Genomic DNA, 25692 nt, shown 5'->3' with positions numbered 1-25692 from the left:
AGCACTTGGATGACTTGAGGAAATTTTTCGAACGCCTGCGAAGGTACAGTTTGAAGTTGAACCCAGCAAAGTATGCGTTCGAAGTTCCCGTTAGAAAATTATTGGGATTCATTGTAAGCAGGAAGGGGATAGAGCTGAACATATAAAAAATCAAGGCCATTCAGGAATTACCGCCACCGAAGAGCAAGAAAGATGTCATGAGTTTCCTGAGCAGATTGAATTACATTATTCATTTCATAGCCCAGTCCACGGTAATCTGTGAACCCATTTTCAAACTGTTGAGGAAAGATGCTGCCACAAAATGGACAAAAGAGTGCTAGAAAGCCTTCGACAAAGTCAAGGAGTATCTCTCAAACCCACCAGTGTTGGTTCCCTCCAAACAAGGAAAGCTATTGTTGCTCAATTTGTCAGTCTTGGATAACGCCTTCGGCTGTGTGTTGGGGTAGCTTGACGAAACTGGGAGAAAGGAGCAGGGCATCTACTACTTAAGTAAGAAGTTCATGCCATGCGAGGCCAAGTATACCCTGATAAAATGCAATCGTTGCGCTCTGACTTGGATTTCTCAGAAGCTAAGGCATTACATGTTAGCATACACTATGCATCTGATATCTCGGCTCGACCCGCTCAAGTACATTTTCTAGAAGCCAACGCCTACCAAAAAGCTAGCTAAATGGAAAATTATCCCCAGTGAATTTGACATTGTGTACTAACTCAAAAGTCTATCAAAGGGAAAGCTTTAGCCAACCACCTCGCAGAGAATCCAGTGGATAGGGATTACGAACAACTTACCCCTTATTTTACTGATGAAGAAGTATTATTTGTTGGAGAAGATATTGTAGAATCATACGCTAGGTAGAGAATATTTTTCGATGGAGCAACAAACTTCAAAGGAGTCCGAATTTGGGCAGTTCAGATTTCGGAATTTGGACAGCATTATCCAGCCACAACAAAGATAAGCCCTTTCACCAATAATATGGCTGAATACGAAGCGTGCATCCTTGGGATCAGAATGGCAGTCGACATGAACATCAAAAAACTTTTGGTCATAGGATATTCCGATCTGTTGATACAACAAGTCCAAGGAGAATGGTCCACGAAGAATGTCAGGATACTTCCATACATGCACTGCATTAAAGAGTTGTGCAAGAAGTTCACAAAGATTGAGTTCAAGCACATCCCCAGGATTCAGCACGAGTTCGCCGACGCGCTTGTAACCTTATCATCTATGATCCAGCATCCAGACAAGAACTACATCGACCCTATCGAGGTAGAGATCAGGGATCAACAAATACCTTTCACATTTATATTAACACCATTCCCTAAATCAACTGCTTCCATAACTTAAATCTCATTTTACAAGCCTTATAAAATATGGATTACTTCCAGAACTCTTTTAACCTATCTCTAGACTCTTTTATAATTTCACATCCCTCTTAAGTCTTACATTTCTTTTATATACCCTCCCTTATATATATATATATATATATATATATAATTAAGCATAGTATAAAAAATTGATCCCTTAAAATTAGTCTAAGTCCAATGGAGCTACCTCAGGTAACTTTTAAGGGGTTCCTAATACCTTCCCCTTAGAAGAACAAAAACCCTTACCCATAATCTCACCGGTTAGCATACTAATAAAAAAATACGACTTAGTCATTAAATAGTTACCCTAGTATACCTTTAAATATAAGGTGGCGACTCTTTTCATTAACAACAGAGAAACCGCAAGTTGGATCCTGTCTTGACTAGTGCAAAATAAGGTGCAACATTGAGGTAATTAAATTGTGATACCATATTATCACTCCCTTGGAGAAGGTTTCCCCGAATTTCTTCATCAATAGTGACTCAATCTCATCATCCTCGAGGTCGTTGCCTTTTATTGCATATATGTAGGAAGTCACATGCTCGTTTGGATCTGTGGTCCCATTTGTTTGGGAATATCGGGCAATCAGAACCTTTTTGAAATAGGCTTTGTTGTCGTGCTCGGGGGGGAAAGGCTTCTGAATGAACTTTTTGGAATTTGATCCGTTCACTATCGGAGGTGCCCTGGGATCCGATTGACCCTCTAATTGTAAGTTTGCACTTTCTTATCGTTTGCCTCTATCTTCGTTTAGCCGGATTCTACCCATTTTGTCAGCGCCTCGAGCATTTTTATCACCTCAGAAGTTTCTCCTAGTCCGGACCCGTCGGGTTCTGTGACAATCCGTGCTTCCCTCCGAGTGCCTTCTCCAATCGGTTCGGTTTCATTCACGTTGTGTGCGTGATTTTGATTCTACAACTGTGCTATTGTAACTTGCTGAGCTTGAAACATCTCAAAAATCAAATGTAAGTTAACTCCATCGCCTCCCCCTTCTGGTGCCTCACGAGCCGATGGCCGAGGTGACCCGTGAATGCTGTTATTGGGATCAGTTAGTAGGTTTATATAGATAGCAACCTGTGAATTGGCATCGAATGGATCAGCGATCGGAACGACATTAGGGTCAACAAGGGGTACATTGTTGCTCGGCACCACGTTGTTATTTTCACTGTGATGGTCTGATTTGGCGTCAACACTTAAGTGAGCAGATTGAGAATCTGACATATTGAATAATCCTGAAATAGAATTTCAAAGAACAAGTGTAAAATAGAGTGTGTTATCAAGATTCGTATTACATCACCACTATTATCTTTGGCCCCACGGTGGATTCCAAACTGTTTACCCTTAAAATATAACAATTAAATTTATATGCGAATTAAAGGATATGTGATTTAATTTAATACAAATTATCAAAGAGTAGTAAATAATTCAATTGAAATTAGATAAAATGATCAAACTAATGTGGCAAAATAATTAAGCCATGCGTTATGTTTAAACGTAAACGATCGGATTCAATCGATCCCTCGAGATGGAGCCCGGGTCTAGCTAAATGAGTGAACAATTAAAGAACACTTAGAACAATTACTGAGAACCAAAATGAGTTCTATTGCCTTGATATGCATGCAAAACACAACGTCAAAAAATAAACGGGTCCTCCTCTTTATATAGTAGAGGAATTTTAGCCCTAATACAAGTCTAAATAAGGTTAAAATCTTTTCCTTCCTTTTCTCCCACAAAATTATGATCCGCAATCAGTACCAAGCGTGATCCTCACTGATGGCGGATATTTTGGCTCCCTATTTATCTTCTTTAACCGGCTTTCCTTCATCATCGATTCTTCATCTCACTCGAGCTTGATTCTCCACGGGTTTGGCTGTGATTGAGACCTTTTGTATCATTTATCCGCTCCTGGTTCCGATCTGTGGGTATCTTTGGTCTCACTCGGGCCTATAACAAGTAACGTTATTCCTCGCCTCACAATAGGAAATCGGAGGTAATTCTATCCTCGATTTTACCCGTATACAAACATATATAGTATGTCATTATATTGTTAAATTAAATGGATTACAACAATTAATTATGTTAGTTTTTAAACGATAATGTGTCATCCACTTTAATTTAATATGAAAGTAGTGGCATAGCCGCATGCATTGAAGGATGATCAATCGAACACCCTTTATCGAAAAATAATATTGTATATATATAAACTTATACTGTGTATATGGGTCAAAAATTATTTTATATATATGTATATTAAATTTTGAATACCCTTCATGAAAGTTTTGACTTCGCCACTAGATGAAAGTTGTACTAACTGATAACGACGTTTGACATAGATTGAAACGAAGTAATGGATCGATATGGAAAATTTAGTACATGTTTACCCGTAAAATGGTACAGTTGAATTTATAATGTGGTTTATAGACAAGTAAATCGATTTGATCCCAAAATAATAAATAAATTAAATAAAATACAAGACTTAGCGTTGAAAACGATATAAGACAACAATTAGCATGGTCCCGGGAGAAGAGCTTCTGAAGGCAGCAATATGAATATCAATGAACAAGAAATGAAATGTTATTGAACTTTTGAATAGTTTATAGCATGGCTGAAGAAATGAGAGATTGTCAGAAAATTCGTGTCCTTACCATGGCTGTTGAAATCACTACTTATAGTTGCACCTAGGGAACAATGTCCTAGGATCAAACCCCTCTTAAATGAAAATTATGGGGGCCATTGAAGAATGTTTAACGACATGCTATGAATACCGAAATTCTCTATAATGGACTGTGTATTTAATACTGCATAATATTCTTTATTGAATGCTATCGGGTGGCAGGCATTCATTTGTCTTCATTAGCAATATTCCCTTCGGGGGCTTCCTGATGCCAACCGAAGCTGCTGCCCCCAGTCTTGGTTTCCACCTGTCTCGCTTTCTATTTGTCTTCAGTTCTACGTGTTGCTCTATTATACAAGAATTTAATACGAACTGATTTTACCCTATATATATAGTCCCCCTACTTTCCGGTGGCATATCTTTGTGTCATCAGGAAGTTGGTGAAGATACCTTTCTTCGCGGAATTATTTTTGATCTCCTCTGAAAAGTTTTTGATGCTTGATTAGACACACGTGTCTTCATATTTAATGCCCCAAACACGCGTCACTCCATTATTTATTAGTTCTTGATGTAATCACGGCCACGATTTTAGCCGACTATTTCTTTACTTATACGCCTCATTCTTCTTCTTTTACACTTCACAATTTTTCAAACTCTTTCAACCTTTCTTAGTCAACTCTCTCTTGCTTTCACTTTTATTTAACCTTCTTCAAAGAATTTTTACTTCCTTCTGCTAACCATGGCATCCTCCTCCAAGAACTCCAACTTTTCAAAAAACAAAGAAAGCACTGATGATGCTGCTTCTACTATGATGAGCACCATTATTCCCATAAGGCTGAGTACCGCCAAGGATTTTGAAAAGAAGTTTCCTTCTGCTAACTCCCACACATGAGCTGGTGGTGTGTACCCTTCTTCCATCCGTCCTTCTAGTATCCCTGCTGTGAAGGAAGACTGTGGCTGCCATGATTTGAACAACATTTCTCCCGATCTAACGGAACAAGTAACCTTCCTTAAGAAGGGTTTTACATACGTTTACACGTATCCGTTCACTTTGGGTCCATTCTCATTGAGTGGGGGACTTGACCCCCTAATCTTATAGTTTTGCTATTGGTATCAAGTATACTTGGCACAGGTAAGCCCCTCTGTATGGTGGACGGTAGCATGTCTACGGCGGCTATGCCAGGAGACGGGGGAAGATCTCTCCTTGGCCCGCATGATGAATCTTTACTCTCCCAAGATCTTTCGTGGGGGAGTAATAAACTTCAGCAAACGTGGTCACCATACTTTGCTCACCAGTATGGATGATGACAACGACCGTGGATGGATGGAGCGGTTCGTTGTATTTGCCACCAAGGACAACATCTCGACCACAACTTCATCTTTTCCCAAGTCATGGACTTGTACACGTAAGTTCAACGTATGTATTTTCCCCGACTAAAGGGTATTTCAAGTTGTTACTAATCCTTCTCTTTTCACTATTTTAGCAACTCGGTGGACACCAACAAGGGTTGAAGGCTTTGTCCAGTGGGTGGAAGGCCTAAAACTTACCGGTGGAAAGAACTGGCCCTTAAATATGGGTGAAAGGCCAAAACTTATGGTAAGGTGATTCTCAAACTAATCTTGTTTTTACCTCACGTATAAGATAATTGGCTAACTTCACTTTTCATTGAATTTAGGTCTTCTGCAGGGCTCTATTACCATCCCCGAGGAGGACATTTTAGATGATCCCATAGATGCGGCGAGGTTCCTGTAGGAGGCTTTCACCCGAACGAGCGCCATCGGACCTACTTCTGGTGTTAGTGCTTCTTCTCGGAGTCCCCGGCCGGAGCACAAGCAACAAAAATATAATGTTCCTCTATGGCCGAGAGTAAAAATAAAAGGGTAAAGAACGTCGTGCCCGAGCCAGCCACAACCACTGTGGTGTTTGATGATAATGAGGGATCCAGTGATGAGGGGGCTTCCCTATAGAGGAGACGGCGACCTTCATCAGCTCAACAAAATGCTCAATCTGAAGAGCTAATAACACTAATCTAGGACGACGTCCAAGTGCTCTAAGGAGAGTGATATAATGAAGGATTCCAATTCTCGCTTCCGAGCCCCAATCGTTGCTCCCGGTACTGTGAGGCTAGGTATCGGGCCTCTTCCGTCTTTGGTTGATGAGCAACAAATAACTAGCACTGCTTTTGCTGCGGCTTCTTCTCAACCCACAATTCCATCAACTTCATCTCCTTCTTCGTCAGCCATGCCTTCACCACCAAGAACCGTTACATCATCCCCACCATACACAGACACCCGAGGGAAGGATGTTCCCCCTCCCTAGTCCCTAGACCATCAAAATTTGGGGCATAACTATTCGCCCCTTATGCAGATCCTCAGAGGAGGAGGAAAGTCTCCCTATTGGTCTCTACCGAGTGCCATATGATGTCTCATCTGGTGGAATTACCAATTTATTGAATCCGCTTGCTTCAGAGAAAGATGAGAAAAAAATACACTCACTTTCGGGGGGGGGGGGGGTGTATGGTGAACAATGCCATGCACAACATAGCAACATTATGATATTTGTCCTTTTCTTGTTATGACAGGATTTCTGATTTGAGTTTTTGCTTTGTAGGCTAACTTCTTTGCTTTTAAGGTCCTTCAGAAGTTGATCCTTGATAAAGAAAAACTCACGTATAAGCGAGATCAACGGTTGGCCAAGTGGGATAAAATTGTTGCTCACCTCCCGGCAGTGGAAGCACAAGTTGTCGAAGCCATTAAGTTGGAGGTTCAGTTGCATTGGAGTGAGCAGTAGGTGATGACCCTTACCCAAGAGGCCGTCCTGTTAAAGGTACAATTTCAAGAGGCCAAGGAAAAATGGTCTGAGGTCCAAGATGTTGTTCTTACTGTTACCAAGCGCGAGGTCGTGTCTATTGAGATGTTGAATAATTTGAAGGCAACCTTGAACTCCAAAGTTGAAGAGGCTGCAGCTACTGAGGAGAAGCATGCCCAAATGGATAAAAATTATAAGGGGGTCATGGAGCACAATAAAGTTTATAACTTCATTATCCGTGATCCACATCTTAGCTTTCAGGCCACAAGATCCGAGCAGAATAGCCTTTCGACCGAGGTTGATCAGCTTAAGTCAAAGCTTCAGCGCCAAGAGGATTCCCTCATTGTTGAAAAAATATATTCCATGTAGAGTATGAGGAGAAAAACCTTGGAATAGGCTAAAGTAGGCGTCATTGATTTTGATGCCGAGATCGCCAAAGCCTGTGAGCTGGAGTCTGTGAGCTGGAGTCAACTGCTCGAAGGAGCCTCCCGGTTCAACCTGATGCAACTGACTCTTCTGGTTATAGTTCCGCATTCTCGGGAACGGAGGAGGAACTTGAAGGGGACGATGATGAAGGCCAAGGTCTTGAGTCGGCGGCAGATCCACCTTCTTCTTCTGGGGGCGCAAACGTTCTTTTCCCCCAAGTTATGGGGATGCAGTAGTTTAGTTTTTTTACTTTCTTTTTCTTTTTTTTCTTTTCATACTTTTGTATTTGTGCTGCTTAGTACGATTCTTATATACAAATTCTTTTTCGTTTAAGCATTGTGAGGGTTTCAGAACCAACCCTTTTTCGATTCCGGACATAAATTCTTTCAGAACCAACCCTTTACTGTGAGGGTTTCATAAGAGAGTGCCCTCTTATGTTTACGGTGCTTTTGAAGAGGACGTCTCATGTTCATTCTGACACTAGCCTTTGAAGTACTTGATTAACTTTCAAATGAGAAAATTAATTCATCGTTTGAACAAGAAACAAGATAAAAATAAAAGGACTTTACTTTATTCCTTCCATTTTCAAAAGTACATAAGCATTCGTTGTGCTGAAAATAAATTGCCATTACTTGTGGCTAATTTGTACAACTTGTTTCTACAAGAATGGCCGCGCAATCCCCAGTTCCGATGATACAACTTTGTTCCCAGATTCTTAGTCCCGATTTATGTGCCAGCCAGGTTGTCGTATTCTCATATCATCCCCCCCACAGTGTTCGAACGCGAAGAATACGAATTAGAACACCAGAAGTTTTGCTACTTTGATGATTCCACTAGTGAATGGTTGGATAATCTTTAGTCCAATAGAAAGCTTCATTTCCCGTTAGGAACTTTGCTACCGAGAAAAAAAAATTCTGACCACCCCTTAGTTGTAAAGGGACACTCGTGAACGGTCCCGCTAGAAACTTTGCTATCGGGCAAAAGACTATCTAACCATTCCGTAGTGGCTCATTATTTCCATGCCTTGTCGTTTAAAGGTCTTATTTCTACGGATGGTGCTTCCCTCGTAGTATGCTTTCCGTTGCTGCTTCATTAAAAACCTTGCCAAAAAAACCCAATTGGGACAAAAACTAGACGAAGAGAAAAAGAGTGCATCACATACTTTCAGTATAGGCGGTGCTCATCAGCAATAATACCTTTTGAGATATGCCACATTCCAGTTGCTCGACAATTTTACTCCGTCTTGATTTTTCAATTCATATGATCCTTTCCCGATAACAACTGAAACCCGGTAGGGGCTTTCCCACGTTGGACCCAAATTTCTTGCATTGAGCTCTATGGTATTTTGAGTCATTTCATTAAAACCAAGTCTCCCCATTTGAAATAAAAGAGACTGTCTCTTCGATTATAATAACTTTCCATTCTTTGTTTATGGACTGCCAACCTTATATGCGCCAAGTCCCTGCGTTCGTCGAACAACTCCAATCTAACTAACAATGTTTTGTTGTTTGCTTCTTCGTCTGCCCAAAAGTATCTCATGGTAGGCTCTCCCACTTCCACCGGGATCAGATTTTCTACTCCGTATACGAGAGAGAAAGTTATCTCTCCCGTGTTTGACTTGGTCGGTGTTCAGTATGCCTATAACACTCCTAGTAAATCGTTGGGCCATTTGCCTTTGGCTGCTTCCAATCTCTTTTTAAGATTTTAAATGATCATTTTGTTTGTCGATTCCTCTTGGCCGTTTGCTCTTGGATGGTATGGCGAAGATGTGATTATTTTGATTTTCAAGTCTTCAAGGAATTTTGTGACCTTTGCGCCTATAAATTGTGGCCCGTTGTCACAAGTTATCCCAAACCTGCAAATTATGTTATCCCACAGGAAATCGACCACTTCGCGCTCGCAGATTTTCTGGTAAGGACCTGCTTCGACCCACTTAGAAAAATAATCAGTTACAATTAAAAGAAATCTTACCTTACCGAGAGCCGACAATAGCGGACCGACTATGTCCATCCTCTATTTCATGAATGGCCAGGGCGACAATACTTAATGCCATAGTTCTGCTGGTTGATGCACCAACGGTGCGTGGAACTGACACTTGTCTCATTTATGAACAAATATCTTAGCATATTGTTCCATACGGGGCCGGTAGTATCCTACCCTAACTAACTTTAGCACTACTGAGTCTGCACTAGAGTGATTCCCCCAGATTCTTTTGTAGACTTCTCTTATGATGTAAATAGCCTCGGAGGATCCTAAGCATCGGGCCAACGAGCCTTGTAAAGACTTTCTATACAATTGGCCTCCCCTGAAGCAGTAACATGTTGCTTTAGTGTGTAGCCCCCGAGATGCCTTGGGATCTTTGGGTAGTTTGTCATGATCAATATAGTCAATGATCTCATTTCTCCAGTCCCAGACCAAATTGGTCGCGTTTACTTCATAATAACCATCCACATCCAATACCGAATGCATAAGCTGCACGACCGTATTGGAGTTTGATCATTTTATTTCCATGGACAAGCCTAGATTAGCCAGTTCGTTTGCTTACGCGTATTATTCTCTCGGGATATGGGTGATTGACCATTCCCTAAACTGTATGAGCAGACTCTAGGTTTTCTACATATTGTTGTATGCGCTCCTCTTTAGTGTCGAAGATCCCATATACCTGATTTACTACCAATTGGAAAGCACATTTGATTTCTATGACCTCGGAATCCTGTAACGACCCGACTTGTCGTTTTGAGAATTAGTATCTCGTTCAGTGGCTTAAGGACCTAAGTAACTTCGTAATATGTGTTATGACTTGCACACTAGGTCGAGTTCAGTTTTTGGATGATTCAAGATCAATTTGGAAGGACAGTTCTTATTTTAGAAGTTTAAGTGAAAAGAGTTGACCTGAGTTTCACTTTTGTGTAGACGACTCCGGAATGGAGTTTTGATGATTCCAATGGCTTCGTATGGTGATTTTAGACTTAGGCATACGCCCGAGTTTGTATTTAGAAATCCGTCATATAATTCAGTGCATTTTGGCAAAAATTTAAAAAGTTGAAGTTTTGGAAGGTTGAGTTGTTTGACTGGGAGTTGACTTTGTAGAGGTCGGGTTCGAATTTTGATTCCGGAAGTTGTAATAAGTCTGTACTTCCATTTATGACTTGTGTGCAAAATTTGTGATCATTCTGAGGTGTTTAGGCTTGTTGGCCGTCAGTTTTGAATTTTAAAAGTTTATGAGTTCATTAAACTTGACTTAAGGTGTGATTCATGATTTTGATATTGTTAAGTGATATTTGAAACATCGAGTAGGTTTGTGTTATGATTTGGAACTTGCCTGCAAAATTCAGGGTCGTTCGGAGTTGGTTTGATAGCATTCAGACACTTGGTTGCAATTCTAGAAGTTCTTGAGTTTTCCCTTCAAATTTCATGCGTGTTGATATCTGATTCATGGGTTTGGGTGTTATTTTGGTGATTTGATCGTGCGAGCAAGTTCACATTATGTTTCTAGACTTGTGTAGATGTTTGGCGTGGAGCCCTGAGGGCTCGGGTGAGTTTTGGGGTGGTTTCAGACCATTTTTCAGTTGTTGGTCTTTTGGCTATAGGGGTGTGCATCGCGATCGCGAACATTTGGTCGCGTTCGCGAAGAGCAAACTGCAGTTTGGGGCCTTGTGAATCACGATAACGTAAGCCTTTTCGCGATCGCGTAGGAGAAAATTTCTGTTGCACAAGGTTGACTTTGAAAGCTTATATCTTGCAATCTATAAGGAATTTGGAGATGATCTAAGCATAAAAGTTGTAGCGCTTTGTGTATAGTTTTCAGAAAATTGAACCGTTCAGCATTTGGAGTTTTGTACAAAAGGTTATGGTGGATAAACTATAGGCTATCTGAAGAAGGAAGGAAGCCTGAGCAGTGGATTTAATATCCAATTTCTGACCTTTGAGCCATTTATCCATATTTTGAGTTGGAGATCTCGAGATTTAGCGATTTTAGGTGATTTGCACCATATGGATTGGGGTAAGTGGTTCCTACTCAATTTTCATTATATTTCATGATTCCGTGATTATTTTCATCCCTAATTAGTGAATCTAATGGAACAAATTGGAAAAATTGTAAAATCTTTTGAAATTGTAAAATTAAGATTTGAAGGGCGATTCGATACCGGAATTTGATGAATTTGGTATGGTTGGACTCGTATCGTAATGGGTGTTCGGATTTCATGAAGTTTTGTCAGATTTCGAGGTGCGGGCACTGGGTTGACTTTCGAATTGACTTTTTAGAATAAAATTAAAAGTCGACGTTTTATTATTCGAAATTGTTTCATATGAGTTTTAATTATTTTATAAAATTAATTTGGCTATATTTGAGCCGTTCGGAGGTCGTTTCCTGCGAGAAGGCCATTTTAAAGTATCGGCCTAACTTCGTTAAGGTAAGTATCTTGCCTAACCTTGTGTGGGGGAATTACCCCTTAGGTTTTTGATTGATGGTACTATTTGAATTATGTGGAAGGCATGTACACAAGGTGACGAGTATGTACACAGACTTATATGTGGTATTTGATTGGATTAGACCATTGGGCTTCTTTCATGCAATTAATTATAGCTATCGTTTCATGTTATATCTTCTGTCGTTAGGATTGTTCTTACGTGCTTTACTTGAAGTTGTTAGTACATGTTCCATCTCTTGTTGTCAAGTTCATCCTTATATGCTAATTGTTAAATTGTAATTGCTTGTTGAATTCATGCTTTATCTCCTACATGCCTTAATTGTTAATTGATTCTCGAAAATTATGTCTAGGTTTATGGATTGTCATTCCTTGCTATTTGATTTCGTGAGTTATCGCGTAACTTTTTCATCAGTTGTGATTTCTTTGTGTAGCCTCGTTATTCCTTTTGATTTTGTGGTACACCATAGTTGGTTGTAAATTATTTGCTTAATTTATATTTTGTGCCTATGTTATTTCTTGATAAATTGATCGTCGAGGTGAATATATGTGCACGGGGTCATTAGCTTATATCCGATTGAGTTGTTGGTAATTTAGTGGATTTAAATAAAATAGTTCTTGAGGTGTTTCACTTGTGCGTCTTTCAAAAATAAAACTCGTATCTCATTTGGCGTCTTACTAATTTAAATGGTTATTACACATTTACTTTAATTGATTTTCCAAATTTACTCATCACCTTATTGTTGTGTAATTTACTTTAAAATAGTTATACATTTTATTTTAACAAATTTTATATTTAACTCGCTAAATTTAATTGATGTTTTACTTTGCTTAAATACGATATTTTGCTTCATCTCATTTATTTTCTAAAACTAAGTTTATCTCTTACTTTATTTGCACAATCTCTCCTTTATTTTACTTTATTTGAATCCTAAATTAGGCTTAATATCTCATTTGACGCTTAACTGTATTCAAATTTGATTTGTGCTTAATTGTGTTTAAATTATTCATCGATCATCTTAGTTGATATTGACACAGATACTATATACATGGTAGTATGTGGATATTGCCGTGCGAAAGTGATTTGAAAAATGTGGGCAAAAGGGGCCATGTGTGTAAGGTTTGGAAGTTGTGACTTATAATAAGAGATTACGAGATGTGGTACTCGGGGTAATTCTTGTTGAAATTCGTGCATTAGGAATGATTTGATTGACTAAGTTGTCATTGACTTCCCTTACTTGAACACATTCATATTTTATCTATACTCCCGACTATGTTATTGCTTAATTACTTGGGTGTTCTCGTTGCCATACGTGCTCCCATTATTTTCATTGTTGATGGTGATTTGAAATCTTTCTGCTTGTGGCCTTATATTGATATTCCTTCCTTGTTAGTTTTATGTCATATCCTGCACAAGTTTTCATGTCTGGTAGGTGTCTTGACCTGGCCTCGTCACTACTCTACCGAGGCTAGGCTTGATACTTACTGGGTACCGCTGTGGCGTAATCATGCTATACTTCTGCACATTTTTATACAAATCCAAGTACTTATGATCGAGTTGGTTTAAGACTTATGTCTGTGCTCCTGGATACTTCATGGTATACCTATTCGACGTTCGCAGGCCCCGAAGTCACCTTCCGTTGTATTTTATTTCCATTGTCTTCTATTATTCTGTAACAATGATGTACTCCTTATTTATAGTTACCCTTAGAAAGGCTTGTGACTTGTACTACCGATTTTGGGATTATGTAACTGAAGTTGGTTTGACTATGTTGTTACGGAAATTATTAATTTATTGCATTTAAGTTAGTTAAATTCCATTAGTGATCGGTTTGTGCTAGGCTTACCTAGTTTTAGATACTAGGTTCCATCACGACTTCTTCGGAGGGATTTTGGGTCATGACAAGTCCAGTTCCCGAGCCAGCTCAAGTCCTGCAATCAAAGCCTCATACCCAACTTCATTCTTAGTCAAGAGAACAATTCATATGGCCTGACTCAGGGTTTCTCCCGAGGGCGTAATTAGTACTACCCCGAGCCCGGACCCTTTCACGTTGGAAGCTCCATCCATGAATAAGGTCCAGACTCCCGATGTCGATTTCGACACCATCACCGCTTCTTTAGTGGCCAAAGACAGCAGTCCAGGAGTAAAATCAGCCACGAAGTCGGCCAAAACTTGTGACTTGATCGCAGTGCTAGGTTTATACTCTATGTCAAATTTACTTATTTTGACTGCCGATTTGGCCAGTCGACCTGGAAGTTCAGGTTTGTGAAGGATATTCTGCAGGGGAAAGGTTGTCACCACGGCTATCGGGTGGCATTGAAAATAAGTCCTAGGCTTTCGAGCGGCGACTACGATAGCTAAGGCCAATTTTTGAGGTGTGGGTAGTGAATTTCCGCTCCCGTTAAAATTTTACTAACATAATAGATAGGAGATTGCGTACATTCGTCTTCACAGACTAAAACGACACTTATTGCTACCTCCAAGACTGCTAAGTAAATCAACGATTATTCGCCTTCATCCTGTTTTGATAGTAACGTAGGGCTCGATAAATACCTTTTCAAATCTTTCAAAGCCTGTTGGCATTCTGTAGTCCATTCAAAGTTGTTCTTCTTTTTCAGAAGTGAGAAGAAGTGATGATATTTTTATGAAGACCGGTAAATGAACCTGCTTAAAGCGGCCAGCCTTCCTGTTAACCTCTGAACCTCTATCACATTTGATAGATGGTCGGGAATGTCCTTGATAGCATTAATTTTATCGGGATTGACTTCGATCCTCCTTTTTTACACCAAGAACCCCAGGAACTTACCAGAGCTGACTTTGAATGCACATTTTTTGGGGTTAAGCTTCATGTCGTGCTTATTTAGGATGTCAAAGTTTTCTTGGAGGTGTTTAAGATGATCACCTGCATTCAAAGACTTAACCAACAAATCATCTATGTAAACTTCCATTATTTTCCCTATTTGTTTTTCAAACATTTTGTTCACAAGCCTCTGAAAGGCATCACATTGTAGCAATGTGTGCCAAAGTTCGTTATGAACGAAGTCTTTTCCTAATCGTCCGGGTTCATTTTTATTTGGTTGCACCCGAAATAGGCATCGAGGAAACTCATCAAATCGTGCCCGGCCGTCGCATTAATCATTTGATCAATATTTGGAAATGGGAACGAGTCTTATGGTCACGCCTTATTCAGATCCTTATAACCCACGCACATGCAAAATATATTATTCTTTTTTGGAACTACTACTACATTATCTAGCCAGTCAGGATACTTTACCTCCTGGATTAAACCGATATCAAGCAATCGAATTACCTCTTCTTTTACAAACCTATTTCTGACCTTGGTAATAGGGCATTTCTTCTGCCTTACCGGAGGAATGTTAGGATCCCGGTTTAACTTGTGCATGGCCACCTCTAGTGGTATACATGTCATATCCGCATGTGACCACGTAAAGCAATCAATATTAAATTCAAGAAATTCTATAAATCTTGACCTGAGCTCGGGGTTTAATCTTGTCCCCAAGTTGAATTTCCTCTCTAAGAATTTTTAGAATAATGTGACTTGTTCGAGTTCTTCTGTTGTGGATTTGGTTGCGTCTGTTTCTTCTAGTACCTGAAAATATAATAGCACCTGATAGGACTCCGACGACTCCTCCCCCTTGTCGACTTCGTTCAGCTCCTGTAATTTCTACGCCGCATGTTCCTTCCCTTTACTATAAGAAACCAAGATTGCATTCATCTCCCTTGTAGTTGTTTGATCTCCTCTTATTTATTTAAATCCCTCTAGAGTTGAGAATTTTAGAAGTTGATGGTATGTTGACGGCACAACCTTCATCCCGTGTAGCCATGGTCTTCCAAGAATAATGTTGTAGCACATATCGCTGTCTACTACTTCAAACATGGTCGTCTTTATTACCTCTTTGGCATTCGTGGGCAGCAGAATCTCCCCTAGGGTTTTCACGCTTGCTAAGTTGAACCAGACGAGGAGCTTTGTGGACGGAATGATGTTTTCCATTAGCTTGGCTTTTTCCAGCACTCTCCATTGGATAATATTGGTTGAACTCCCTGAGTCCACCAAAACATCTTAAATTTTAAAATCTAAAATATTAAGATAAATTAACAGGGCATCATTGTGTGGTAGTAGTAGTCCATCTGTGTCCTCCTTTGTGAAGGTGATATCATCCTTGGTGACTTTTCGGAGTCTCTTGCTATGGGTCACTGATACCTTTGTCTTTTTTGCTGCGAAAAAGGTTACACCATTAATCTTGTTCCCCCCGAAAATTATGTTTATCGTTAGACGATGAGGATTTTATCCTGCTTTTGAGGGTTCCGTGTTATCCTAGTTACAGCCGTATTTATTCTTAGCCCAGTCGCTTAAGAACTCTCTAAGATTGCCATTTTTCAATAATATCACCACCTCCTCGTGCAGATGTTGGCAGTCCCCAGTCCGGTAGCCGTTAGTCCCATGATACTCACACTATAGATTAGGATCCCTCTAACTGGTATCGGATCTCATTGGCCTTGGGAATCGTGCTTCCTTAATGTTTCTCATCGCCGATACTAATTCCATTACGCTGACATTGAAGTTATACTCAGACAATCTAGGGTAGGTAGAATCCTGGGAGCCCGATACTTTTTTATCCTACAATGATCTGTTGTTCCAGCCACGATCAGCTCTCCTATCAGTAGCGAACCTATCCGTATCTAGAAAACCTCTGTCGCGTCCTTTGGCCCTTTCGTAAGGCAAAACCCGACCTCTAGAAGACAGTCGATTTGCTTCTAAATCATCCTACATTTTTTCCTAATTCTTTTCTTAGTCCCGACCCTTGGTTGATGCCGGGAAACCGAGCTAGTCATCCTCTATTATAATCTTCGATTCATAGCGGTTGTGGACATCTGCCCATGTTGTTTCCTGGAACTCGAACAGACTTTCTTTCAATTTCTGAGAAGCATCTGAACTCCTCGGATTCAGCCCTTTAGTAAATGCCTAAGCTGCCCATTCGTTTGGCACGGCTGGTAGCAACATCCTTTCCTTCTTAAATCTGGTCACAAACTCCAACAGTAATCCGGACTCTCTTTGCGTAATTATGAATATGTCGGCCTTTCAGGCTTGTACCTTCATGTCCCCAGCATGGGCCTTGATAAAAGAATTTGCGATCATCTCGAAGGAATCTATTGAGTTCTCGGGTAGAAGTGATATCATGTTAGGGCCCCCTTTGTGAGGGTCTCTTCGAACTTCTTCAGCAAGAATGACTTGATCTCGTGCAGAGCTAAGTCATTTCCTTTCATTGTCGTTGTGTAAGTGTAATGTGCTCCTCAGGATCTGAAGTTCCATCATATTTTGGTACGTCTGACATTTTGAACTGCTTCGGAATTAACTCTGGTGACGTGCTTGGTCTGAAAGGCAACTAGGTGTACTTCTTTGAGTCCGGTCCTTTCAACATTGGCGGTACACCCGGGATTTGATCCATTCTGATATTTATTTCTCCCATAAACCGCATGAGTTCGGTTTTAAAGTGATCATTCCCGTCATTGTTACCAGATCCACTCTCATTCCCCCCAGCCTCGTCGGAGCCGACCTCACCCATCGGGTTGTTGTTATCAACCCTTTGTGTTGTTTGGTTTGCGGGAGCACCGAGAGGAATTAGACCTCTTCCATTGACGTTTTTGGAAGCACCCGACAACACTTGCTTCAACTCTGACATGACCTGATCTTGTCGCGAGAGATGGCCCATAATAGCCTTTAGTTTCTCCCTTAGGATTCTCATTGTTTCCATAACGTGCTCGTCTTCAGCATCATCATAAATTGCTTCTTGAACATGTCGTGGATATTGCCCGCCATGGACCGGCGTGGCTACGTCTTCCTCGTTGTGGCTATCACTGATCTAATCTTCGTGTCGAGGCGTATTTCCTTGTGCCTCAACGTTGTGTATAATGTTGACATCATTATCTGTCATGTTCTTACGATTTTTCGTTAAGAAACAAAGAATTAAACACGTTAGGAATAGATGCAAGGATCAACTCAATTACGCAACTGTCTAAGCCACATAGTGAGCGCCGAATTGTTTACCCGTAAAACGGTACAGTTAAATTTATAACATGATTTATAGACAAGTGGATCGATTTGATCCCAAAATAATAAATAAATTAAGTAAAAGGCAAGACTAAGCGTTGAAAATGATATAAGACAGCAATTAGCTTGGTCCCGGGAGTAGAGCTTCCGAAGGCAGCAATATGAATATCAATAAACAAGAAAAGAAATGTTATTGAGCTTTTGAATAGTATATCGCATAAGTTTGTCAGAAAATTCGAGTCCTTACAATGGCTGTTGAAATCACTACTTATAGTTGCACCTAGGGAACAAGGTCCTAGGATCAAGCCCCTCTTAAATGACAATTATAGGGGTCATTGGAGAATATGTAACGACAGGCTATGAAAGCCAAAATTCTCTATAACTGACTGTGTATTTAAACGGGTGGCAGGCACTCGTTTGTCTTCATTAGTAATACTCCCTTCGGGGGCTTCCCGATGCCAACCAAAGTTGCTGCCCCCGGTCTTAATTTTCACCTGTTACGCTTTTCGTCTATCACCGATTCCACATGTCGCTCTATTATACGAGAATTTAATACGAATCGATTTTACCCATACAGTAAAACTTTAATTTGTAGAGGTCTTGGGACTCTGGGAGTCGGTCGTTCTTGATAACCAAATTAAGTACTTCTGGACTGTTTTGCTTTGTAGCCGAGGCTACGTGTTTATATATAATTTACAGGGAATATGGTTATGAAAATGTGCATATCTTGTACTAGAAGCTAAGAATTACATTATAATACATCAGAAAAAATAAATAAGTCTTTGATTTACTATGTTGTGTAATTAATAAACTATGTGAATAACATATCCTAGTAACTACACAACCTATAGCTAGTAATATTCGACGGTGTCAAAAAACATACTAATGCTTGACTTCATTTTATCTATTAGCTTTGATAGGTTGCATTCTTTTTTCTCCTTTTTTTTAATATATCGAATCCACTTTCTATGTGTTTTTTTGGGAGGTGTAGGCGAAACTCAACCGCTCATCACCTGTGATTACCCAAAATATCATCTTTAAATTTAATTATTAATTCTGTGTTTTAAGACCTCAAAAAATATTATTTATTATTCCTCGACTCACGTACGCAGTCCGTACAATTTTCTGGAAAGTTTTTATGTGAAAAATGGATTAAAATATGAAATAGAGCTTTAAAACTCAATTGAGTTGACTTTGGTCAACATTTTGAAAAAACGGACCCAGATCAGTGTTTTGACAATTTTGGTAGATCCGTATCGTGATTTGGGACTTGGGCGTATGCCCGGAATCGATTTTCGAGGTCTCTAGCCCGAGATCTGGAATTTTGATGAAAACTTAAAAGCTTGAAAGCTTAATGATTTTTAAGAAAATACTGATGTTGGACTTATTGGCCCCGGGTCCGTATTTTGGTTTCAGAGCCCGGTATAGGTCCAGTATAATATTTATGACTTTTCTGACGAATTTGGTGCGAATCGGAGTTGATTTGACGTGATTCGGACGTCCGGTTGTGAAAATATAAGTTTTAAAATTTTCTTGAAAACTTTCTTTGATTTGATGTCCGATTCGTAGTTCTAGGTGTTATTTTGGCGATTTGATCGCGCGAGCTAGTTCGTATGATATTTTAGAACTTGGGTGCATGTTTGGTTTGGAGCCCCGAGAGCTCGGGTGAGTTTCGGATAGGATACAAGATGATTTTAAACTTATAAAAATCTGGTTTTTTGCAACTTCAAGCTTATGGTATTTCCTTCATCGCGTTCGCGAATGTACTCTCGCGAACGCGAAGAGCAAACTAGATTGGTTGAATTTTCCTTCTTCGCGAACGCGACGATTGGGTCGCAAATGCGAAGCTATGGGAACTTTACCCTTCGCGAACGCGAAGCTTTAGAGGCCTGGGGGAGGGGTCAGTCGTCCTTCTACGCGAGCGCGAGCACTGGCACGCGAACGCGAAGGCCGGGGGGAAAAGCCTTCATGAACGCGAAGGAGGACTCACGAACGCGAAGGAGGACTCGCGAACGCGAAAGCCACGGGCTGCTACTCATCACGAACGCGACAGGCCCTTCGCGAACGCGAAGAAGGCCTGACGCATGTGACTTAAAACAGAACCAAAATGGGATTTTTCCCATTTTTCACAAACCCTCAATTAGAACTCGGTTTAGGGGCGATTTCAAAGGAGTTTTTCACGATTTCGAACTGGATAAGTGTTCTTTATAATATAGTGATTGTATTACATAAATCTAAGTCTATATTCATCATTTATTTCAGATTTAGATGGAAGAAATTGAATTTTTTATAAAATCTTCCAAAAACAAAGATTTAAGATTTGAAGGTCCATTTGACATCGGAATTGGATAAATTTTGTATGGTTGAACTCATATCGGAACGGGTGTTCGTATTTCGTAAGTTTTTCCGAGATTTGAGACGTGGGTCCTACTTTCGAATATTTAAATAAATTTCGGGTTTTTATCCTGAAAATTAATAAATTCATATGAAATTAATTCCTATGATTCGTATTGAGTACATCGAATTGTTTGTGAATAGATTTGAAACTTTTGGAGACAAATTTAAAAGGAAAAGTTGTGGTCGAGTAATTGATTGGAATTTTCAAAGCGAGGTAAGTGTCGTGGTTAACCTTGACTTGAGGGAATAGAATCCTTAAACTATTTGTTATGTGAAATGCATGGGAACGACGTATAGGCAAGGTGACGAGTGTATATACGTCGCCAAATTAATTGTTTGCATAATTAATTAAAAAAATCATAAATCGCTTTAAATCATGAATTAATTATTATAATAATTATTTCTCTCCTATTCTTTGTCAAATATTAATTTTTGAATTCCTGCATTAATTGTTACATGCTATTTGAATTATGTATCTTAATTGTTATTTGATATTTAGCATATTAATTATTAAACTGCCTATTTTCTCCCTCATTTCCATAATAATTTGCTATTTGTCATTGTTTGTTTCATATTTAAATCATAATTATTGTATGCTTGTTGTCTTATAATTCTATATTAATTATTGTATTTATTGGGAAAATTTCTTCTATAAGAATTGGTAAATGGATTTATTGGAAGATCGGGTTTCACGCCGCAACAGACTTATTAAAAAGTCCATATTGGAGGACCGGGTTGCACGCTGTAACAGACTTATTAAAAGTCAACATTTGGGGGATCGGATTGCACGCCGCAATAGACTTATTTAAAAGTCAATATATATACATGATTAAAAATAATTATATGAGAGGATTGAAAATGAATATATTGTGAGAGCGAGAATTGCACGCTGCAACAGAATTGAATGTGAATATATTGTGAGAGCGGGTTGCACGCTGCAACAGAATTGATGAAAATGATAATTGGTTATGACTATTGAGTTGGATTCAATTATTATAAATGAGTTACCCGATTTATTTCTATTATTTGTTATTGTTACTAATATTGCGTACAGATTAATGTAAGTGACCTGCCTTAGCCTCGTCACTAATTCGTCGAGGTTAGGCTCAACACTTACCAGTACATGGGATCGGTTGTACTGATACTACACTCTGCACTTCTTGTGCAGATTTCGGAGTTGGTCCCAGTGGCGCACCATAAACTTGCTCGAATTTCAGCTACTCAGAGGAGACTTGAGATATACAATGCACGGCGTTCGCAGTTCTGAAGTCCCCGTCTACTTTACTTTAGCTGTGTGTTTGTTTTCAGACAGCTTTATTTTATTAAGACCTTTATTTGTATTATTCTAGAAGTTCGTCCACTTGTGACACCAATTCTGGGATGGTATTTAGACACCGTTGATTTTATGGATTATTCATTATATTTCAGAATTTACTTCCGCAATTGCTCTTTGTTATTAATAAATTTAAAAATTATTTTAAAAATTGATAATATTATTCTAACGTTGGATTGCCTAGCAAGTGAAATGTTAGGCGTCATCACGGTCCGAAGGTGGGAATTTCGGGTCGTGACATCACCTCATCATTAATAGCAATGGCAGATGTACAACTATACATACAGGTTCACTTGAACCCATAACTTTCGATGTAAAACATAAACTTTTATATTAAAGATCAGTGGAATTATAATAAATAATAGATATGAAACCATAATTTTATAAATATAATGAGATCAATACTAAAAATCTTAAATTTTGAACCTATAAAATTTAAATTTTGGATCCGCCTCTAATTAGTAGAAGCCAAAAGGTAAATGCATGACATGTTGCATTCAAAATAGGAGTTCATTTATTTCTAAGTGAGAAAACTTCCAAAATTCATTGTCTTGAATCATACTGAAAACTTTTGTGACGTGAATTTATCGTTTATTAGAAAGTCTTTTTACGGCAGGAAGGTAATAGGTCAAAACTCGTACATGCAGTATTAAATGGTTTTATAAAAATCATGTTATATTTCTTAACGAAAGCAAAACAATCCATGCCTAGAAAATCAATGCATTGTGTTACACAATGGTGTGAATAGAAATATGGGGGAAAAGAGTATATTAAATGAATCTTTTTCGACGTAGTCATTTAATAATATACTTGTCTCATCTATGGAAATTGAAACTCATGTTTTTAATTTTCAAGAAATGTTTCACTTCTTACTTTGCATTTGGTGTCTTTGCCAAGTTAATATGCATCCCCCCTGAATCCCATATTTCCTGTTGACTTTCCAAATTCTTACATGCATTCCCATTCGTTTATTTTCACCTATAAAATGATACTAATCACAAGCTTTTCTTCATCATTTCTCATCATTCTTGAATACAATATCAACTCTCATAAACCCTTGTCACCAATATGGTCAATACTAAATCTCGCACTCTTTTTCCTACCATACTCTTTTTAGCTTTCTTTCATCTTTCTTTGATTTCTTGCCGAAAAATAATACGCACTTGTGGCGAAAATGGTTTCACCCTTGATCTTATGCACCTCGATTCTACTCTTTCACCCTCTACAACCCATCAAACACTCCATCAAAGCGTCTTCGAAACGCCTTCCGCCGCTCATTTTCACGGGCATCTTTCTTCAAGAAAAATTCCTTTGCTAGTGCTAATGACACAATCCAATCGGATATTTTTCCAATCCCAGGAGAATATCTCATGAAAATATCTATTGGAACTCCACCAGTTGAAATTGTAGCCATAGCTGACACTGATAGTGACTTAACATGGACACAATGTATGCCTTGCACTAATTGTTTCCAACAATTAGCCCCCCTTTTTGATTCCCAAAAAAGCTCTACTTATAAAACTGTAGGGTGTAATGCTGAAGAATGTGCATCACTAGGGACTTCTTCTTGTGTGAGGAAATATTTGTGAATATCAAATGAGTTATGGTGACCAATCACAAACTATTGGTGACCTTGCTTTTCAGAAATTCACATTTCCTTGTACTTATGGAAATAATGTTTCCATTCCTAATGTTGTCTTTGGTTGCGATCATGACAATAGTGGCACGTTCAATAACTATACTTCTGGTATTATTGGCTTAGGTGGCGGTGAAGTTTCAATTATCAACCAATTGGATAAAGAAATCAATGGAAAATTCTCTTATTGTTTAATCCCAATTCCATTACAATCATCAATTTCTAATGCCACCAGTCACATAAACTTAGTCAAGGGAACATTAGAATTGATTCTGGTACGACATTAACATTGCTGCCTAGCGAATTTTACTCGAGTTTGGAATTAACGTTAGTGGATTCGATTAATGCTACTAAGAAAGATGATCCTTCGGGCACTTTTGGTCTCTGTTACGAGTCTGAGAATGGTACTATCGATGCTCCCAAGATTGTCGCGCATTTTACAGATGCAGATTTAGAGTTGTCGACTTCGAGCACGTTTACAGAAGTGGAGGAAGGTTTGGTTTGTCTTACAATAGTGCCAGCAGAGGAAGTTGCTATTTTTGGAAACTTGGCGCAGGCAAATTTCCTAATTGGATATGATCTTGTTGCAAACAAAATCTCCTTCTTGCCTACAGATTGCACTAGCTATTTGAAAAGTTTATGTAATGAATTTGGCTTGACTACCTAGTGTTATTTGTTTTCCCTTCTTCGTTTGTTGGTCTTTTAATGTTATTAACAGTAATTAGAATGCTCTTGATCAATTCGTGATGACTTAATTATATTTACTTCATTCTAATGCTTACCAATTGAGATGGAATTATTTAATGTTTATAAGTAGTTCTTCTTAGTCCTGATGCTTTGTTTTGTTTTTCCTTATTGTTTATGCTTCTGAAAACTTAAAACAGTTTTTAGTAAAGACTAGTCTTAGGATACCCAACTTCAATAAGTAAACTTTTTTTTATAAAAACCAGATAAATAGTATATTCAAATTATATCTGAATTACAAAATAAAAGTTTAAACTTTTGAAATTGATGAATATTAATCCAATATAGATAACTCAATAAATAAAGAGAAATTGTCTCATAGAATTCCTCAAATATCATCATTCTATATATTCAACTTAAATTCATGGCCATCTCTTTAATTTTATCACTTTAATTTCACAAATTATCATACTTCCTTTTTAATTTCAGTAAGAACACATAGCATTTGAAGATTTAAGATTTTTTTTTTTTTTTTGAAAAGCTATGTTCAAGTTCATTTTTTTGTGTGGTAATTTTCAAGTTCGTTCTAATAGACACTAACATCTTCAACTAACTAACAAAAGACGGTCCATTTTTCTTTAATCAATAAGAACTACTATATGAATTGTTTCTAACAGATTAAAAAAGAATATATTACTATAGCAAAAGTAGAATCCAACAGCTACATTTTGAACTATAAATTTTAGTTGATTTTAAAATCTTAAATATTAAGAGAATAATTAAAGGATAACTTTGTGTAGTGTAAAATCTATTTTCAAAAGGATTTTTTATATAAATAGCCGGACGGATTCACTATTTACTCACTATTTACTTTTCCTACCTGGTAGACATATATTATACATTCGCTGGCTATGTTTAGTTAAGCGGTTGGATGACCGGCTATATAGGTTAAGTCTTCATTTTTTAAGTTGAAAAGCCTATCAACATTAAATTTAATTAAATATCTTCTATGACATACTTTTATCATAATTATTCAAAGATTTGTCAATAACATGAAAATAATCATAATTGTGTTTGTTTGAAATTTGGGAGTAAAGGTTGGTCCTACAACTCCTAGAAAATAAAATGAATAATTGACAATTTAGAGCCTACAAAATAACTAAGGAAAAATGACACTGTGTAACCGCTATAAAAATAATAGCCGAAAAAATATATAAAATTTATATATTATTTGTATATATATACATTTTTTATGTTATATATAAAATTATACAAGTTTTATATACTTTTTCGGCTACCAGATGTAAATAGTTTCTAACCTGAGCTAAAAGTTATAATACCCCAATAGCTAATGTCAAACCATTATACCACAAATTAGATGATATAAAGAACTACAATTAGCAGCCAATGGATTAAAGAACTAAAAAGGCGAAAAAAGTAATTTATGAGCCACATTTAATAAAAACATCTAACAAAAGATTGATGATAACTTTAAACTTATCAAAGTAATGATAAAATTTTTATTTCACTACATAATAAGAAACTAATCATGTAAAAGAAGCATAAATAACTTATAACATGCTTAATTTTAGTTGAACTGAGAAGTCTTTTATGCCTTGAGTTTCACATATAATACACTAATTTTTAACATACTTAACATCACGTATTCTAAAAAGCCAGCTTCAAGGTTTCACTTTTAACATATTTTACATCACACAATTATTCAAATAAATAAAGGATTTATATTAGTAAACCTTATTTTAAGTTATTAAATATTAAGAGTTTCTACATTGATCAAATAAGGAATGACTTAATGACCATAATTTTAGTTGACTTCAAACTCCTAAACTTTAGGAAAATAATAAAATGACTATCTTGTCTAGTTAAAAATCAAATTTTAAGGATAAAAAACGCAAACAACATTTTTCT

General features: G+C 38.0%; 1 protein-coding gene across 1 annotated transcript; it reads left to right on the top strand.

Annotated features, from left to right (window-relative positions):
- The first annotated feature begins 6771 nt into the window (after window positions 1-6771).
- On the top strand, window positions 6772-23746 carry LOC108948024 (aspartic proteinase CDR1-like). Its single transcript, XM_070192959.1, has 5 exons — window positions 6772-7151; window positions 7268-7444; window positions 22762-23014; window positions 23088-23216; window positions 23315-23746. Exons 1-5 carry the CDS (start codon window positions 6772-6774, stop codon window positions 23744-23746), a joined length of 1371 nt encoding a protein of 456 aa, XP_070049060.1.
- Window positions 23747-25692: the final 1946 nt, after the last annotated feature.

The sequence above is a fragment of the Nicotiana tomentosiformis genome, chromosome 2 (assembly GCF_000390325.3).
Source record: "Nicotiana tomentosiformis chromosome 2, ASM39032v3, whole genome shotgun sequence".
Taxonomy (NCBI): domain Eukaryota; kingdom Viridiplantae; phylum Streptophyta; class Magnoliopsida; order Solanales; family Solanaceae; genus Nicotiana; species Nicotiana tomentosiformis.
This window is presented reverse-complemented; position numbering and strand designations above follow the sequence as displayed.

What these genes read in the sequence shown, in the direction of transcription:
- LOC108948024 (XM_070192959.1), top strand. Translation starts at nt 6,772, where the DNA reads ATGACCCTTACCCAAGAGGCCGTCCTGTTAAAGGTACAATTTCAAGAG. An exon ending in CACTAGGGACTTCTTCTTGT is followed by an intron (nt 23,015 to 23,087) that starts GTGAGGAAATAT and finishes CTTGCTTTTCAG; the next exon opens with AAATTCACATTTCCTTGTAC. An exon ending in TTGGCTTAGGTGGCGGTGAA is followed by an intron (nt 23,217 to 23,314) that starts GTTTCAATTATC and finishes TAATGCCACCAG; the next exon opens with TCACATAAACTTAGTCAAGG.